Source organism: Verticillium nonalfalfae (assembly GCF_003724135.2).
Source record: "Verticillium nonalfalfae strain VnAa140/NRRL 66861 chromosome Unknown scaffold_33, whole genome shotgun sequence".
Lineage (NCBI taxonomy): Eukaryota > Fungi > Ascomycota > Sordariomycetes > Glomerellales > Plectosphaerellaceae > Verticillium > Verticillium nonalfalfae.
In genome coordinates, this window is record NW_021167258.1 from 1 (window position 1) to 17,732 (window position 17,732).

At 57.2% G+C, this 17,732-nt stretch overlaps 4 protein-coding genes across 4 annotated transcripts; 2 read left to right on the forward strand and 2 right to left on the reverse strand.

Annotated features, from left to right (window-relative positions):
- Positions 1-371: 371 nt before the first annotated feature.
- Positions 372-1,681, forward strand: D7B24_005374 (uncharacterized protein; the record flags this gene model as incomplete). The annotated part of the gene is made up of 2 exons (XM_028639531.1): positions 372-1,394; positions 1,448-1,681. The coding sequence occupies 2 exons, from the start codon at positions 372-374 to the stop codon at positions 1,679-1,681; spliced, it is 1,257 nt and encodes a 418-aa protein (XP_028496052.1).
- Positions 1,682-3,063: 1,382 nt separating this feature from the next.
- Positions 3,064-7,782, reverse strand: D7B24_005375 (uncharacterized protein; the record flags this gene model as incomplete). The annotated part of the gene is made up of 1 exon (XM_028639532.1): positions 3,064-7,782. One exon carries the CDS (start codon positions 7,780-7,782, stop codon positions 3,064-3,066), a length of 4,719 nt encoding a protein of 1,572 aa, XP_028496053.1.
- Positions 7,783-11,594: 3,812 nt separating this feature from the next.
- D7B24_005376 (uncharacterized protein) lies at positions 11,595-12,871 on the reverse strand (the record flags this gene model as incomplete). Its single annotated transcript, XM_028639533.1, has 3 exons — positions 11,595-11,651; positions 11,725-11,735; positions 11,812-12,871. The coding sequence occupies 3 exons, from the start codon at positions 12,869-12,871 to the stop codon at positions 11,595-11,597; spliced, it is 1,128 nt and encodes a 375-aa protein (XP_028496054.1).
- A 1,882-nt stretch (positions 12,872-14,753) lies between these two features.
- Positions 14,754-17,480, forward strand: D7B24_005377 (uncharacterized protein; the record flags this gene model as incomplete). Its single annotated transcript, XM_028639534.1, has 2 exons — positions 14,754-15,752; positions 15,810-17,480. The coding sequence occupies 2 exons, from the start codon at positions 14,754-14,756 to the stop codon at positions 17,478-17,480; spliced, it is 2,670 nt and encodes an 889-aa protein (XP_028496055.1).
- Positions 17,481-17,732: the final 252 nt, after the last annotated feature.

Below are 17,732 nucleotides of genomic sequence, written 5' to 3' on the forward strand. Positions count from 1 at the left end.
GGGGCGGAGGGGTTTCTTGGTGTGTCTGGGCGCCTGCCCAGTCTCACTTCAATCGCCTGGCGTCTTGTCAGCACGCAGCACAGCACCAATGCCCAGAGCATCCATCGTATTCAGCTGCTTCGCCTTCCCGTCACCCAGCCCACCCTTTTCCTCCCTCTCTCCCTTTTCCCATCACACGCCTCACTCTCTTTAAGGAATTCACGTCCCCCCCCCCACCGTGTCGTCAGCGTCGCATTCGGCTTCTTTTTCTCTCGCTCTCTCTCTCTCTCCGTTTCTTCATTAACTTTGTGTGGTCCTCTCTTCGAGAAGTTCCTCTTCTCAGTCTCTCGTTCGGATTTCGAATCCTCTCACAATACATCAAACCCGATACAATGCGTCACACCACCTTCAAATCGGCGGCCCTGTCGCTGGCCGTCGCCGGTATGGCCTCGGCGCAGACCTGGTCTCTGTGCAACCCCGTCGAGGGCGACGACTGCAAGCCCAACCCTGCCTTCGGTGGCGCCGCCAAATACGACTTCACCACGGCCACCAAGCTCGACGACCTCAACTCCTTCTTCACCGTCGACCCCGGTGTCGTCTACAACGACAAGCAGATGTCCTTCGACGGCGGCGCTGGAGCCTCCATGATCATCTTCGAGGAGAGCAACGCCCCGACCCTCACGTCCAAGGAGTACCTCTTCTTCGGCAAGGTCGAGTGTGTCCTCCGCGCCTCGCCCGGCCAGGGCATCATCACCAGCATTGTCCTCCAGTCCGACGCTCTCGACGAGATTGACTGGGAGTTCATCGGTGGCGACCACACCCACGTCCAGACCAACTACTTCCACCTCGGCAAGAAGGACTACACCTACGGCCGCGAGCACGAGCTTCCCTTCAACGCCATGGACGAGTTCCACGCCTACACCATCGAGTGGACCCATGACGCCATCACCTTCTCCATCGACGGCAACGTTGTCCGCACCGCTACGCCCGCCGAGGGTTCCTACCCCCAGACCCCCATGCAGCTGAAGCTCGGAACCTGGGTTGGCGGCAAGGGTGGCAAGGAGCAGCAGGGCACCATCGACTGGGCTGGCGGTCTCGCTCAGTGGGACCAGGCTCCGTTCGCCGCTCACTACCAGAAGGTCACCATCCAGGACTACGCCGGCGGCAAGAAGGCGGCTCGCGAGTACGTCTACACCAAGGGTCAGGGTAGCTGGGAGAGCATCAAGGTTGTTGGCGGCAAGGAGAGCGACGCCGGCAAGTTCAAGGACACCACCGAAGACCCCGTCAAGTCCGAGACCTCCTCCATTCTCCCCTCGACCACTTCCAAGCTTCCCTCCTCTGCCGCTGCCTCCGCCTCCGCCTCTATCAGCGCCGTCGTCTCCTCCATTGAGGACGTTTTGAGCTCCATCGTCAAGGTACGTTCGATACGGAACCCCCAAGAAAGATGTCATTGCTAATAGGAAAACAGACCAGCACCATCTCATCGGCTCCCGTGAGCTCCTCGCTGCCCGCCAACACGACGACCATCAGGACCACCAGCTCCGCCGCGACTACTCTCACTAGTGCCGAGGCCACCACCACCACTGGAGCGGCCGCTGCCCAGAGCTCCACCGCGTCTGTCGATGAGAGCGCTGCCACTCACATGCAGGCCAGCGCCCTTGTTCTGACCCTGGCCGCCGTTGCCGGTGTCTTCCTCTGGTAAACGACGCCAGTCAACGAGCAAGACCAGTTTTACCCCTCTTCAAAAATACCCAACGCAGAGAAAAGAGATTTACGACCAAAGACGAAATGGAGAGTTTGCTCGCCAGGAAATCAGGTGGCGGCTGCTGGATTGAGCCCTGCCACGCGAACACCACGCATAATACCAGACTACCATGTCATTTGTCTTGGCCGGTTTCGAGGATTGGAAATGGACGGCACTGTTTTGTTTAGCCTGTTCTTGATTACATACCATGGTGCGCTCGGGAGAGCAGGGTGGTTGGTTAGCTGTGGAGGAGGAGAGGAGGTCAAATCGACCGGGCTCATTTTCAGTTTGCCAGACCGGTCCATTTTTTTATTTTATTTTTTGTTTCAGAGGGGTCATTGTGTTTCTCCCCTGGCAGGCTTGTATGATAATCGTGTCATATTGATAGAGTAGAGTGCATTCACCCAATTCTCTTTCCCCCTTTCCGTGCTTGCGTTTCGTCTCGTTCCAGTGCCCTTCTCGCCGGCCAACGCTGTGCCATTGGATGGACGGACGAGTGACCACCATACGGGCACGCGAGGGGGGCTGGGCACACGCGCCGGCGCCGTTGAGGAATCAAGGGCCCACGGAGAGTTCACGCCTACCGCCCGCCATGCCTTGATTTTAGGCTTCGGGCGCCCGGACGACGGCGCCTGCGCCCGCACCCCGCACAGCATACGCAAGCGGGGCCCCTCTTCGTGTTTCGATTTAGAGCTCGACATGCGCCGTGCACCTACCTAGTTATACACAGCGAGAAAAAACCGCTAGTGCAGGCTGACAGACACGAAGAGACCTACGAATTGGCACGCGAAAAGCCTCTCTCATTCTCAACTAATCCTCGTTTTGTTTTATTTCGGGGGCGGCTGGCTGCGTCTGCTACAGTGCACCAATCGTACATGCCCCGCCCCGTACGCGTCCCGTCATGAATCGTCCCATCTCCCCTTTCGAGCCATCATCAAGAGACAGAGCCAAGTTGGTTTTCTTCTCCATCATACCCAGCCCCGATCAAGTGGGTTGGTCATCTTCTGCTCCCCTCTCACCATCTCGCTCTCTGCGTGTGTGTGATGACCCAAGAAGGAATATTACAACATAGGTACAGCAACAGTACAGACACGCCTCGCCCCTGGGGCGAGAAGCCGGGTATCAAACTGCTTGTCATCCGCGTGTCATGGTCAAGATAAAGAAAAAGCAGAAACCGGAATAAGAGCACAAAAAACGAAAAAGCATCCCCGTCGTAAAAAGATGTAACAAAAGAAAAGAAAGAAAGAAATTAAAAGGGGAATCAGTGTCGCCAGCATCGTCTCGTGGAACCAACCGCCCGGATTGGGATTCATCCTAAAAGTGGCTGGACAACTTCAGCCTCACGCTCTTAGCGTCGCATCGCCGTCTGCGGCAACCTCGACTTCCTCGTCGCTCAGGTCGCCGAGCGCTGCTCGTCGCGCGGTGTCTCTCTCGTTGTAGATCTCCTCGCGCCGCGTGTCGGCCTGCTGGAGACAGTCGACATAGGTACGGAACTTGACAATCTCGCGGAGCAGGTAGGAGCTCTTGCGTTCCCAGTTGGCCATGGCGCGCCCGGCATTGTGGCCACGCGGTGTGAACGCGAGCAGCATGGGGCTGCGCAGGCTGTTGTGCACCTGAAGCTCGTCCTCAACACCCTTGACATAGGCCAGCAGTGTGAGGAGTTGTTCTGCCTCGGGCTGTGTGGAGGGCCGCATGCTCTGCGTTGGTGGCGCCCACTCGGAGATGTGGATGCGGTCGCCCGGAAGCTTGACGCCGCGGCTACCACTGCCGTAGGGGCCCGAAGGGTAATCGAAGGAGGCGGACCGGAAGCTACGCGACGACTGCATGCTTGTTCGAGCTGCCGGCGGGTTAGACGCGTTGGCGGTTGCGCTGCTTCCAGGACGAGACGTCCGACCAGAGGGAGGTGCACCGCCAGTAGATTCGTGAATCGCCGTGACGAGAGCGTTGTTGATGATGGCGTCACTCCAGCCGTATTCAATGTTGCTGATGCCACCAATGAGCGGGTGCGTGCTGAGGCGCGCGCTCCAGTAGTTTGCTGTCGTGACAAATTCCTTGCTGATCTCTGGCGTGCCTACCTGGAACAAGTGCACGGCACCGGTTGGAAGGCTCAGTGCCCACACATGCGGTCGTGTCCTAGAGTACCCAGGTGAAGGGAGTGCCGAGGCAAGCGTCTGTCGAAGGCTGAAAGTTCCGAGATTGGTCGCGTTGTCCTGCCAGTTACCACCGCCGACTGCGACAGTGCTGCTCTTTGCAGCATTACGCGCCATTTTGCTCTTGCGCCCCATTGACTTGTTCGCCGTGAAGGAGAAAAGACTCATCTGTCCCTTCTGCACAACTGCAAACACTTCGGTCCAGTTCCTGTCCTTGGCCTTCTTAGCGACTCCGTCCAGGTGGTGCTTGTGAGTGACCATGCCCTCCTTGACCCAAGGGGGACCAGCCAGCTCAAGAGATTCATCTTCGAGAAGAGGCACATGGGCCTCGTCGCTCATGATGGACGCAGCAGGGCCAAACCCTGAGGCATCATCGCGGATAATGGCTTGGCTGAGTGCGTTCGCGAATCCAATCGATTGCTGGTAGTCGCCGCGAGGAAACGGTGTGCCGAAGGAGTCCATGGACATGCTGCCCTGTGTGCGGCCCAAAGAATACCGGCTCCATGTTGCAGACGACGGCGTCGGACTCCAGATGGAATTGCCATCATCGAAACTGGTTCTCGAGGACGAAAAGCCATTGTGACCAAGGCGAGGCCTGGACCTACTCTTAGAGCCAAAGCGGGCCGTGTTGGTGCGAGAGTTCTCGGCGAGGCGACCGCGGATAGACGAGTGACTTTCCGACGGCGCCTTACTGAGCACACTCGGCGAACGCTTGAGCATGCCCATCACTGACAGGTTGCTGTGGGAGGTCGGGCCGAGGTTTCGTGACGGTTCGGCACCGAACAACGGGAGTCGCTCGTCCCTGATCGACGCGTAGATGAGCTTCAACACGATCTCGACCTGTGCCTCCCAAGCCCGCATGGTGCCGCCGAAAGGTGCCTTTACTAGAGGACCACACTCGTCTTTTTCGACACCCTCAGCGCCATCTGCGCTGGGCTCGCGTCGTGGCGCAGGCTTGAAGGAGAACCGGTTCGAGCGCTCGTCAGCAGAAGGTCTGACGTCTTCGTTGGTAGCGTGTAAACTGTCCTTCTCGGGGAGAATACTGGGCCGCTTGAATGCGTTGGGCGCCGCTTCACCAACAGCCTGGATGATCGTTGTGATGGTGTTCTTGACAAACTGGCTGCGGGTCATCTTGGATTCGATGTCTGCCAGATGCAAATCTGTGTTCAGAAGCATAATCGAATAACAGATGGTATGGATAACGTCTGTCCATGTTAGCTTATCGTTCGGCAGGAGACAGGTAGGGGAATGCTGACCAGACGCCTTGAATCCATGATTGGGGTTACAATCGCACCACCTCTTCGAAAAGGCAACCAGAATGCGATCAACCTGCTGCGTCTCCGCTCGGAAGACGAGCCTTTCACAGACCTGTCGCAGAGCCTGCACGACGCTCTTAGTGGCAAAATCGTACAGTTCCATGTAAGCCTGGAGGGTGCGCTGTCGAACAAGGCCTTCTTCTCCCATCCACGCCGCCGCCTTTTCCTTCTGGATGAAATCTTCGTTTCCGTCATAAATCTTCTGTGCTTTTTGCCGGTCATCGTCGGTCGGGTCGCCAACAACGAATTCGGGCTCGTCGAGGGGCTTGCCATTCATGGAGTCGAGCATCTTTGAGCTGTCTTCCACTGTCACGCTGGGTGTCTGGAGTGCCGACTTGTACTCTGTGCCGGTCGACCCTGATCGAATACTAGCCGATCGGGCACCCTCCAGCGGCAGGACAAGTGTGGACCGATTTTCGTCCTCTGAATCAACCACCTCGGTTTCATTGGCCTTCGGCATTCTCGCGCGGTGCGCATTCTCTTTGACGACAGGTGGTGCTAGAGCCGGTGCAGACAACAGTTCTTTGCTCGCCTTCCTCATCCTCTCCGTCGATGCTGTCTTGTACTTTGTTGCAACCTCCACCTCGTTATCATCAGATCCATCCAGATTCAAGAACGAGTCGTCCCTCTTGCCGATGGGTTGTGGTACTTCGGGCGGGGGTCGCGTCGGGGTGTCGTTGCGTCGCTCATTGTCCGAAATTGCCTCGTCAACGTTTGAAGGCTCCGGCTCTTTCTCCGGGTCTGACTTGACCTCTCGGATGCGCGCGTTCGGGCTCGGTTCGTAGTCGGGAGAGAAAGAGCGCTTGTATCCTTGCGGTTCGCGCTCTGGGGTGGAGGGCCTCACGACCTCGGGCTCGGGCGATGCTTCCGCATTTTGGGCAGTAGTTTGGAATGGGTGAGGTGCATTGGGTGTCACCGGGCTACCCTTGAGATATGGGTTCATAACCCTACGCAGACTGCTGACCGGGCTCGGTTCTGGCTTGACGGCCAGCTTGTCCTTGCTGGGAGGAATCAGGAACGGGGGCGGCACCGCAGAGGGCATGGGAGGCTCAATGCTCGGAGCAGGAACCGGCGGTACTGGTGGTTCGGCATTCGATTTTTTCCTTCTCCTGAAAAAGGACGAGGGCTTCTTGTGAAGAACAGGCTGGTGTGACTGGGACGAAGACGTGTCTCGCGAGGGAGGGGTTGATTGCGACTTGGCCTGACTAGCACCGTTCTGGGGGCGGCTGCCGGGCCGGTTTTCGGTATCAGTGACACTGGCCTGTGCCGGCTCGACATTGTTGCTGGCAGCGTTACTCTTAGACGAGCCAAACACTCGCCTGAAGAACCCCGGTCGCTCTTTTGTTTGCGACGGCGGCTGTGTTGGGGCAGGTGCTCCGTGCACGGCAACTTTCGTCTTCTCGTACCCAATATGAGGCGCCGGCGCTGAGTCGGGTTCAGGCGTTGGCGTGTTCTGGGGTATGGACTCGCGCGTCATGGTATTGCTCTTCGAATCGGTCTTGCGGCTTGTTGCTGTGCTTTTCGCAGATCGGGCAGATCGTTTGCGCTCGAGGGCCGGGGCCTGAGGCTCAATCGGTTCAGGGGGTACGGGAGGGAAGGTCGGGCTCGTGATGACGGGAAAGCGACGCGGACCGCCAGGAACAGTCGGGGTCGGTGCCGCGTCGTAGTCGTCGCTAAGGAAAGTGTTGGAGAACTCGACGTGCCAGGGTGCCTGTTGGGAGTTATTGGTAGTTATTTGGGGCCGGTGGCCGTAATCGAAGCTCGACGACCGTTTGCCGAATCCGTGAGCCCAACGCTGACTGCTGAGCACCTGGGCGTAGCCGGCGTCGACGCTATTTGTGCTGCTGCTCTTGCTCCCTTTCCCACCGCCTCGTGAGTGCATGTGCCGGGGCGTGCCCGGGGTGCTGCGAATGCTGTTAATGCGGCCGAGGTTCGTCTGAAAGTTCGAGCTGCTGTTGCTTCTCCTGCCGCGGGAGTGCTGGCTAGAATATCGGCTGGAATCGTCGGCGCCGTCAAAGTCGGAGCTGTAGGAATAGCCGTGTCCGTTTGCGCGCCTGTCTCGACCTGCCGTCGCTCGTGCCAATGGGTCGGCGTCGCTGTTGTACACGTAGCCTTGTGATGCGTCGTCAAACAAAGCGCCTTTGCCGTTGCCGCTGATTGTACCACTTCCACTCGCATTCGTTCCAAGAGATGGCATAGAAAATTGGTCGAGGGACATGAGCATATTGGTCATCAAAGAGTCGCGTGTCACCTGTCTAGCGGGTAGGGACAGGTCGTGGGAGTCCCTGGCCCGGCTGTAGGCGGGATTTGTGTTTTCCTTATTGGACATGTCTGTGTCGATTGGCGTCGGCGTCTCTAAAAAGGAGTCGTCTGCATTATGGGTGGAGTAGGAGGGTGCTTTAAGCGCCCGCGGTGCTGGCTTTTTGGGAAGCGGTGCTGATGTCTTGGATTTTCCAGGGGGCGTTAGGGGATCTGCATCGCACAGTGACTTGTCGCGAGAGACGGCGTGGGTGTTGGAGTCGTGCTTGGGCGAGGTATCAATGTTGAGATCAGGGCGACGACGGCGTCGTTGAGTCGAAGTATCGCCAGACATGACAATGGTGTAGGGGGGAGGACGAGGGACGGTCGACGGGAGGTCGACGGGATGGTCGCTTCGAGGTCGGGGTCAGGGTCGAGGAACGCTCAAAGGGGTTTCTCTCATTTCGCGACCCGAGACCAAGCGGCAGAGATTCCAGAAGCGGGATCCGAAGTAGCGGGTCTCGTGGCGGGGGAAATGACGATGGGCTGGCAATGTTGCACTGTCTTGCAAGCCGGCAACCGATGTGTTCCTGGCGGGCTGGCGGCAGCGGCAGCAGCAGCAGCAGCAGCAAGAGACAGAATAGAGCACGACGGTTGTGCAACGGGTCTCTGCCGCCTCGTCGTGATAATCTAAATGGATAGCGATGCCAATGGACCCCCTAGGTACTTGGTTTATTGCTTTTTTCTTTTGCCTAGGCAGGGTGGTGCGTGCGTGCGTGCGCTGACAAGCTGATTTGGCAAACGAGTTGGTGTTGTAATGTCCAGTTTACTACTGTCGCCGAGAAAGTCTACCCAAGGGATCGAGAGAGTGAAGAGAACAGAGACGACCGACCGGTCAGTTGATTGACTTAATTGATCGATTGAGGGCAGAATGATTGGGCGCTTCGGTTGATTCGGTCGGGTATCAATGATGAGGACAAATGCAGGGTAGAAGAGTAGGAAGAAACAGAGGCACGACATTCACTGCGGACAAGCAGGTATTGGGAGCCCCTAGTTGGACCGGTCCTGCTGTGCTGTGCTGTCTTGCTCCTTTGGGTCTTGAGGCAGCTTTGTTGGCGAGTTGTCGAAGCGTGGTTGCAGCAGTAATGGGGTCAATCGCCTGTGACCATGTATGGCAAAGGCCATGGCGGAGGCGGGTTGAAGAGCTGGACGGCTTGACCTGACCAGGCACAACATGGGGCTGTCTACCTAGGTATCAGGTTCCTTACTGACTGCCTCCCTCGACAGGTACTTACAGACGGGCCAGCAAGTACATGGAGTCGGCAGAGAAGAGGGGGAAGGTTGAGTACCTAGCTCCTACTCACCCAGCCAGCAAGTACATCGAACTCTTGTGGCCGGCAAGATGCAGTGGCCCCGGGACGCTGCGCTGGCTCTGCGACTGCCCACTCACAACACTGCTCGGGTACCTAAAAGCAGGGAGCACTAGCCCCAGTCCGCCGAAAAAAGCTGCAGCGGGAGATGAAGATCCATCGGTCGAAGCTTCACCCCAAGACGATTGCAGCAAGAGGTCCGACCTTTGCCTTCAATAGCACGTTTGGCCTCCCCCCATCTCTGCCAGCTGTCACACAACATCAAGGCCAGGCCATCCGTGCTGACCACTCGTTCCAGCCCCACCAGCCAAATAAACAGGGGCTCCGTTCAGGGGTCACCCCCCCCTTTCCCGCACCGATTGGGACTGACAAGGCTACAGGGCCCACCAATCGAGCGAGGCCCCTGTGGCTGATCTGGGTGCTCCGTGCCGCAGCTGCTGGGTGTTCTGCCATGTGACGGACGGCGCCTGTCATTCTGTGCCCCCAGCTCGAACATGTCAGCAAAGTCGTTGTCCTCCGAGAACCGCCACCCGAGTTTGAGCATCACCCATGGGGCACTGCTGGTGTGAAGGAGGGGATGGAGTCGGGCAGGGACAAGCCGAGGAAGACCGGCCGCCAGCAGCAGAAAACGGCGGTGGCCCTGCCGAAATGAAGTCATTAGCACGCGCAGCTAATGTTTCTGCTCCTGAGCAGCGCCCGGCGCGCTATGCAATGCATGCTGCTCGCTGCCACGACTTCCCCTGAGTCGCGGGGTCCGTGTACCGGCCTTGGCATGGGCTCACCAAGACGTCTGTCAGCCAGGCGCGCGAACCATTATGAGGCTCGAAATATTCTGAGCGTGGTTCAGAGCTATGAGATTGCGCTGCCTCATGAAAACAAGACTGTTCGCGCAGTGGAATGCCAACCCTAAGCTGCAAATCACGCTGTTCTGAGGGAGCCAACAGTCGTTTTCAACAGACATGCGTTCTCGTCCTCAAACACAGAGGGATAAATGCCCCATGTCGTATAGGCTGTGATCCAAAAATATGACTACGAAACACAAATTTTCAGAAGAGCCTCATATTTGCAAGGCATCCATCCCTCGGCACAACGGAGGCCCTGGGTAGAGTACAACAGACGATGGGGGATATTTTCGGACTGTGATGTCTCCAAGAGATTGCTGCACCAGATTGGACATAAAACAACGCCCATAAACTTGCTGAGCTATCTGCAGCCTTGCCAAGCAACGGCAATGGCTGACAAGACTCCACGAGTTGGCATGGCATAGGAATTTCTGAATAGCTTAGGAATCGCTCTGTGGTTTGTGACAAAGTCTGAACCGTGAGGGTCGAGCACGCCAGCGCCGTTGTGTCAATAGGCATGCTTCGGTGACATGATGTCGCAGAGACCTCCTGGTACAGCAACACGTCCAGCAAGTCAGCCGTCCAGTGTTCCCTTGCAGCTGCATGTTGAAAGTATGCCGAGTGGAAAGGGTTAGAAAACAGTGTCGCGCAGGAAACCTTTGAGCCAAGGCGTATGCGTCCATCCTGCGGTCATGATTTCGCTTCTTGCCTTTTGAGTTTGGGTGTATGAAAAGGGGCTATGATCCTATCCCTACCCATGTAGACATGACGAAGATCGTGATACTCGGACTGGAGGAGACAGTGACATTGAAGCCGAGTACCCAATCGATTGCCAGGCTCGTGCAACGTCAGGATAAAGCGTCCGAGTCCAAAGGCGACAGTCATGTAGCTCATGACAACTAACCGAAAGGCAAAACCAGCACCCCTTTGTGTTTGATGCTTCATGATAGCTTCAGGAGTAGACATCTTCTTTGTCCAGAGCAGAGACACTTGGTCGAGGCTGCCCCTTGGAACCCGTCACTTTATTAAGCTTGCATCTGTCGTGCTCCTCTGCACCGCACCCTCATCGCCCAGAGCGACCCTCTGGAACGATTTTCAGAGTTAAATTGGGCGCACAAATGCTCCCTAGCCGCTGTGTCTCTGGCCAACACGTCGCATTGCATCGCTCCAGCATGAACTGACCAACAGTTCTTCCCTCCCCTCGACGAACGCACCCACACGACGCCCATCCTCCATGCCTTTGCCCTTGCATTTGGCCTGCACGTAGTCTCCACAGAATGTCGGGATGCGATTCGTCCGTCAGGAGTGAACGCCACGGAATGACCACCGCTCATCGCAGCGTCAATGCGGGCGCCAGGTTGGGCGAGTGCCTACATGTACCTCTAAACACCGAGATACCTACCTAGGTCAAGACGTGCCTCCACCAGGATGACGAGAGCGGCGGTCTCCAAGTACTCCAAGTGGAAGCCAAATTTCAATTACGGTACAGATTTCCACATGATTGCTCAAGGTCAACTCGGAACAATTCCTACCTGTATTGCCATCCAAGCCCTGCCGTATCGCTCGAGCGCTCTCTCACCCGCAGCGAAACCCCACCTCCCCGCCGCCCCCGACCGTGTACCTGCATCCACCCGACAGCGCGTTGTCCGCCCTGGATTGACGGCACATGTGTACACACCGCCGCAGCCTCGCGGCATGCAATGTGCCCTGCGTCTCGCTGGTGACGCATCGCACCGTGGCCTGAAACACGTCGCTGGCTGCCGTGCTACCTGTCTCGCAAGAGGAAGCGAGACCGCCGAGGCCAGGGCTCAGCGCTAGGGTACGGCAGGCGTTGTGGCGGGTGCGTGGATGGCTCACTATTGTTTCTCTTGGCTTGGAGCTGTCTCCCATTCATCGCCTGCAGTTCGGTTCCAGGCCCTGTGCCGGGATCGTGGTCAGGGCATGGCGGCAGGCTATCACGAGTTGGAACCTTCTGATGATCTCTGCAGTATACCATGAGTGATGAGGTCGATCTTCAATTAGAAGTTTCCATACATATTAGTTTACTGTCGCACTTATGCTAAGAAGGCTCTCTTGAATTATTACCAGAATACCGCCTGTGGTTCGTTTGTCAATATCCAGGTAGCAACATCTTCTCTCTTTTCTCCTCGCCCTCTCCCTCGTCTCGCTCACCCCTTTCTACTCTTGATCTCGTGTCTAGTGGCGCGCCGTCTGCTACCTGAGTCTGATCGTTGACAGCCCCAACAGCCGCCTGCGTCAACTTGGCTCCGTCGTCGCTGAGCCAGTGTCGCATGGCAACGATGGCCGCCTGGTATTCCACGGAGACGCTCGCTTTGGGCGCGAATGGGGGTGGCTTGTCCCACGCGTGCTTCTCTCCCAGCACGACCCTCGAGGTGACTGTGACACCTGCTTCGCGCAGATTATCGGCAAACTTGAGGCCTTCAGTGAGGAGCATGTCCATCTCGCAAAGGCAAAGGTGTACTGGCGGCAGTCGCTCCATGTACTCGAGCGGCATGAGACCGGGGCTGAGGCGGGGGTCGTCGCGGTTGTCGTAGGGGATGGCAGGATGGATATACGAAGCGTCAAAAAGATCTGTCATACTCTTGGGAAGTGTCTCGTGCGGCTTGACACATAACCGGCGCTTAACCGGTCGGCTCGTGGTGAAGTCGAGAAGCGGGTAGAATAGTGCAAGACCCGCGATCGAGGGAGACGATGAAATTTCATACCCCCAGCGAGAAGGGTCTTGAAGGATCACCCACGCGGCCAGTGAGAGGGTGCCGCCTGCTGAGAAGCCGGAAAGGAGGAGACGGTTCGAATCGACGTTGAATTCTCCCGCACGTGCATAAATTTGAAGAATAGAGTCGAGAGTATCTTCAACAGGGGTAGGAAATGGGTAGCCGGGGGCCAGCCGGTAGTTGACGGAGAAGACAACGGCGTCGAGAGACTCGACCACGGCGCAGGCCCAGCGGGCATCATCTGTGCCCGAGCCCAGTATGAAGCCGCCGCCGTGGAGGTTGATGACACCGACACGCTTGACAGGATCGGCGGCAGCACGGGCTTGACTTGGCTGCGTGTCGGCCGACGGTTCGTACACGTCAACTCGAATGGCGTCTTTACCCTTCCATTCTGACAGTGTTGAGTCGAGATAGATGGTTCGTGAGGGAGATGGGGGCGCGGGTGCAGAGCGGTTGCCCCAGTTGAAAGCAAAGGAGGCACCTGAGCGCAACGCCATGGCATTCGCTGACAGTCGCCATCGAGCGACATTTTCTAACGGATTCACATATTCTTCGTCGCAGGGCCCTTCTCCCGGCGTGCTGCGTGATGCAGAACGTGATAGCTTGGCTGACAGACGTGAACGCTTGCTGCTGCTGCTACTGGCTGAAGAGGTCGACTGACCTCCCGAGGTTGTGATTTTGCGCAACATGGCGCCCACCGCGGGGTAGGAGATGACAGGTGCCAGTTGCAGATGCGGTGTGCGAGGCTCAAAGTCGAAAAGAAGGTGGGGGTTGCGATGCGGGCGATGCCGGTGATGCCGGAGAGTCAACACACCACGTGGATGGTCGAGGTACAGGTACCTCAGGACGATTCGGGTCTTTCGGGTGCTTGAAGGGGGCCGACAGTCAGATATGGTCGGCGGATTGTTGTCGGGCAGCTTCGGAGGCCGAGGGAAAGGGTGAGGACGGTGCGTGGCAAGGCGGAAGGTTGCGGTTCATTGAGGGACCTGTGATCGCTGTGAAAGTTCCCGTCATACGATGCCTCTCTCAGTCACTTCCTTCCTTTGTCGAGCTCATGTCGATGCAAGGCAAGCGATCAATAAGTGGACACGCCATGTCCCTTCCGCTGGTGGGGAGAATGGCGTGGCGGGGAGGCTGAAGACCCAACTGCATGTGAAGTGGGGTGACGTCATGGACCCTCGAGTCTTCTTTCCGCATCACGAACTTTCTACGGAAGACAGTTTGTGCTCAGCAGAAGGACATTTCAGCGAGTCGCGCCTTCTGAAGCACGGGGCGGACTCGGCATGTCGTCCCGGCCGAGACAGAACCACCTTGCTGCCCCTGCCCATTCCTGGTCAGCAGACCAAGGCGAATCCAGAGGCAGGTAGGTGTACAGCAACGGAAGGCACGTTCGGCAAGAAGCGAACGGCAGGCGTTGTGTGCAAAGGCTGGGTTTTCTTTTTGGGGGGGGGGCGGTGGAGGATTTGGTCCGGCCGTTCCGCAACCTTTCGGCGTTTGCATCAGAGGGCATCACAATGCGATGCGAGCCGACCACCCACTAATCCCGGTTTGTCTCCCGTGTAAACATCCTACTCGTTCTATGTCCAGTCTTGGAGACGCTAGAAGCCTTACCGGGCGAGATGCTGGACCGACGTGACAGTCGATCTGGTGGGAACCTTCGATCTAGCATGTCCAGATGACTTCACTCGCGAGTCTGCTGAGGGTGCACCCGCCGGAAAGAGCTTGAAGAGCTTGAATAATGGAACCCGGGGCAAAGAACAGGCACCATAGTCAAGTACAGCGACTTGGCTGAGGCTTGTGGAGTGCCGAGCCCCGTCCGACACTGTCGTGACGCCGGCCACGGACACGTCAACTCTTGGTCATGGCCCTGGTCTTACCAAGCCTTTCCACCAAGATCCGAGATATCCATCCCACCCGCCAGTTTGCCAGCTTGAACGACGAGCGCGGGCCCAACTAGGACTCCGAACTGCCTGATCCTTTATTAACCTTTCAATGTCGCCTCCCGCCCTTCTGTTCTCGTGTTTCTTTGCTAATGTTCATGATCGTACTTCACCCAAGGGTCTTGGATCTGTCGCGTTGCCATCACATCTATCAACACACAATCTCACGAAAGTGTCTGCTACGCACACACACCATCAGTCGTCCAACGAACACTGTCCCCTGAACGAACAACACTAGATCGGTCCAATTCGACCTTGCGCCCTGGTGTCCGAGTCCAGAAGGAGGCGCCCTGCTCACCGTTCAGCCTCCACGCCCAACATCCCTGCACCGCAGCCGCTGCCGGTAGTCCTGGTCTGGCCTTGTGCCTGGCAGTCTCACACTGCACACCTAACATCCGGCCGAGACGGCTTGAACCCCGCCGGCACTTGACAGCACATTATGACGACAACCAGCCGCCGCTCAACGGAGAGCCCCTCTCCGGGCTCACCTAACCCATTCTTACGAATTGCACACAAACTCGCCGCCCTCCGCCACGATCACGAAGCCAAGACCACATCGACCGTCAGCCTTGACCGCGTCCGCAAATCTCCCCGTAACAGCAGCAGCACTACAAGCAGCAGTGACAAGGTGCCCCGACTCGACCTGCGCAACGGTGTCAATAGCGCTCCCGATGTTCGACCGAGTGCAAACGCTGCCATCAGCAGTATCCCCTCAACGCCACAAAGCCCGCGAAGTCAGCCCAGAACCGACGATGAAGACCCTGAGACCCCCGAGGAGCACAATCGCTATGGCGCAGAGCTCCATCACCCCGCCAAGCTGGTGACGATCGCTGAAGCGTCCGGCATGCCCGTTGACTCTGTCGTCACATTCCGAGCTCGGATTCACACACAACGCCGAATGTCGAAACATCTCGACTTTCTCTTGTTCAGGGACCAAACGCATACCATCCAGGGCGTGCTGTCGCATACTCACCCGAACATGGTACGGTGGGCTCAGCACCTCAATCCCGAGTCCATTGTCCAGGTCACCGGCACACTTCAGAAGCCCGTGCAGCATGTTCGCTCGGCAACTCACAGCGGCGTTGAGATCAGTATCGACACCATGTATCTTGTCAGTCCTGCGCATGACTTGGCGTTCAGCAACTACAAGGCACCGAGCACGATGCACCGGCGTCTCGAAGCGCGCGTTCTCGATCTACGGCATCCAGCAAACCAGGCTCTCTTCCGGGTCCGCCATACCATCACCCGGACATTTCGCGAATCGCTCGAGAAACAGAACTTCATGGAGATGCACACCCCAAAACTTCAGCCAGCGGCTACGGAGAGCGGGGCGTCCGTGTTCAAGGTGAACTACTTCGGTCGCAGAGCGTTTCTTGCCCAGAGCCCACAGCTAGCCAAGCAAATGGCCATCTCGGCTGATTTCGGTCGAGTTTATGAGGTGTGTTTCTTAGAATGCATTATAATCGCTTTAGACGAGAAACTAACGTGATCGCAGATTGGCCCCGTGTTCAGAGCTGAAAATTCAAACACGCATCGCCACCTCACCGAATACACTGGCCTCGACCTGGAAATGACTATTCAGGACAACTATCATGAGCTCATCAAGGTTCTTGACCGTGTGCTCAAAGACATCTTCACGGCAGCTCAGGCCATGCCGGAGCTTGATGTGGTCCGCGAACGATGGCCGAGTTCTCCCATAGAGTGGCTGGAGGAGACCCCAATCATCCCTTTCGTCGAAGGCATCCAAATGCTGCGTGATGATGGAAGAGATGTCGAAGAGGAGGATTTAAGCACCCGCGACGAAATCCGTCTCGGTGAACTCGTCAAAGAAAAGTACAAGACCGACTACTACATCCTCGACAAATTCCCAAAGAGCGCGCGCCCTTTCTACACGCACAAGGCGGAGGACCCCAAGTGGACCAACTCTTTCGATATTTTCGTCCGGGGACAGGAGATCTGCACTGGTGGCCAACGCATTAATGATGCGGCGGAATTACGGGCAAGCATGGTAGATGCCGGCATTTCCGAGGACGACATGGCCGAGTACCTTACTGCGTTCGACCTGGGAGTACCTCCCCACGGCGGCGCAGGATTGGGCCTGGACCGACTCGTCACCCTTCTCCTCAACCTCGGCGATATTCGATACGCGACGCTCTTCCATCGCGACCCGAAATCGCTGCCGGCGCGTCCCCCCGGTCTGCCACACCCCAATGCCGACACGACAAAGCCGCGGCCTGGTCATGACTTCCCAGCCCTAGAAGACCTCATCGCGAACTATGGCGACGCTTCCAACACCTCATGGCTTGATGATCGATTCCAGATCTGGCGTCACCATACCGGTGCGGCGGTGGGGTACGTCAAGCAAGGAAGGCTTGCCATGGTCATTGGCGATCCTCTCTGCGACATGCGCCAGTATGCCGAAGTCATTCCTGCATTCATCGACTTCACGGCACGTGAGCTTAAGCTGACACCGATTTGGATGCTCGTGTCAGAGGAGGTCCACGAAGTTCTTGGCCACGAGCTGGGATGGCGCACCCTCAGCTGCACAGAGGAACAGCGTACTGATGCCGACCAGCACACGGGACCCCACGGCCAACTCGCTCGTCGGGTTGAGCGTGAGGGTGTCAAGATTCGTGAACTTCGACCTGACAGCGCATTCATTAACCGCGCCAACACAGCAATTGAAGCCTGGAGATCGACGCGAAAGGGCAAGCAAGTTCACCTGACAGAGATTCGGCCCTGGGTGGATATGTCGCATCGCCGCTATTTCGCTGCCGAGAAGGGCGACCAAGTCCACGGGCTTGTTGTGCTGGCGCAACTGGCCCCCAGGCACGGTTGGCAGGTCAAGTGGGCGCTCGACTTCCCCGGCGCGCCGAACGGCACTATCGATGTACTCATTGAGACGGCTCTAGCGAGCATCACTGGCTCCGTCACGTTTGGTGTGGGTGCTGCGGACAAGCTGACACCGGGTGAGCAGCTCCACGGAACGAGGGCCAAGTTCCTGGCGAAAACGTACGAGGCTATTGTTAAGAGCCTAGGTTTGAACAGAAAGACGGAGTTTAGGAGAAAGTTTGGAGTGCTAGGGGAGCAGGTTTACATTTGTTACCCGAAGCACGACGTCACTTTGAAGGACTTGAGAGATGTGGTCAAGTTCTTCGAGGATTAGACTAAGTGTGAAATTCACGTGGGGTGCGCGGCGTCTGGGTTGTATTTCGAATCAACGGCAATTGTCAGTTATAGCAAGCAGTGTCTGGTAGTTGTAGCCTTTCCATCGGAAGATACACATTCTTATGAAATGATTAACTGAATCCATCTTCATCTCCTCATTATGCTGCATACAGACAGATGACCGCTCTTACATGTGTGGCATCTGGTCGGAGGCTGGCAACCAGATGCAAGAATCACGCCGGGTGAATCA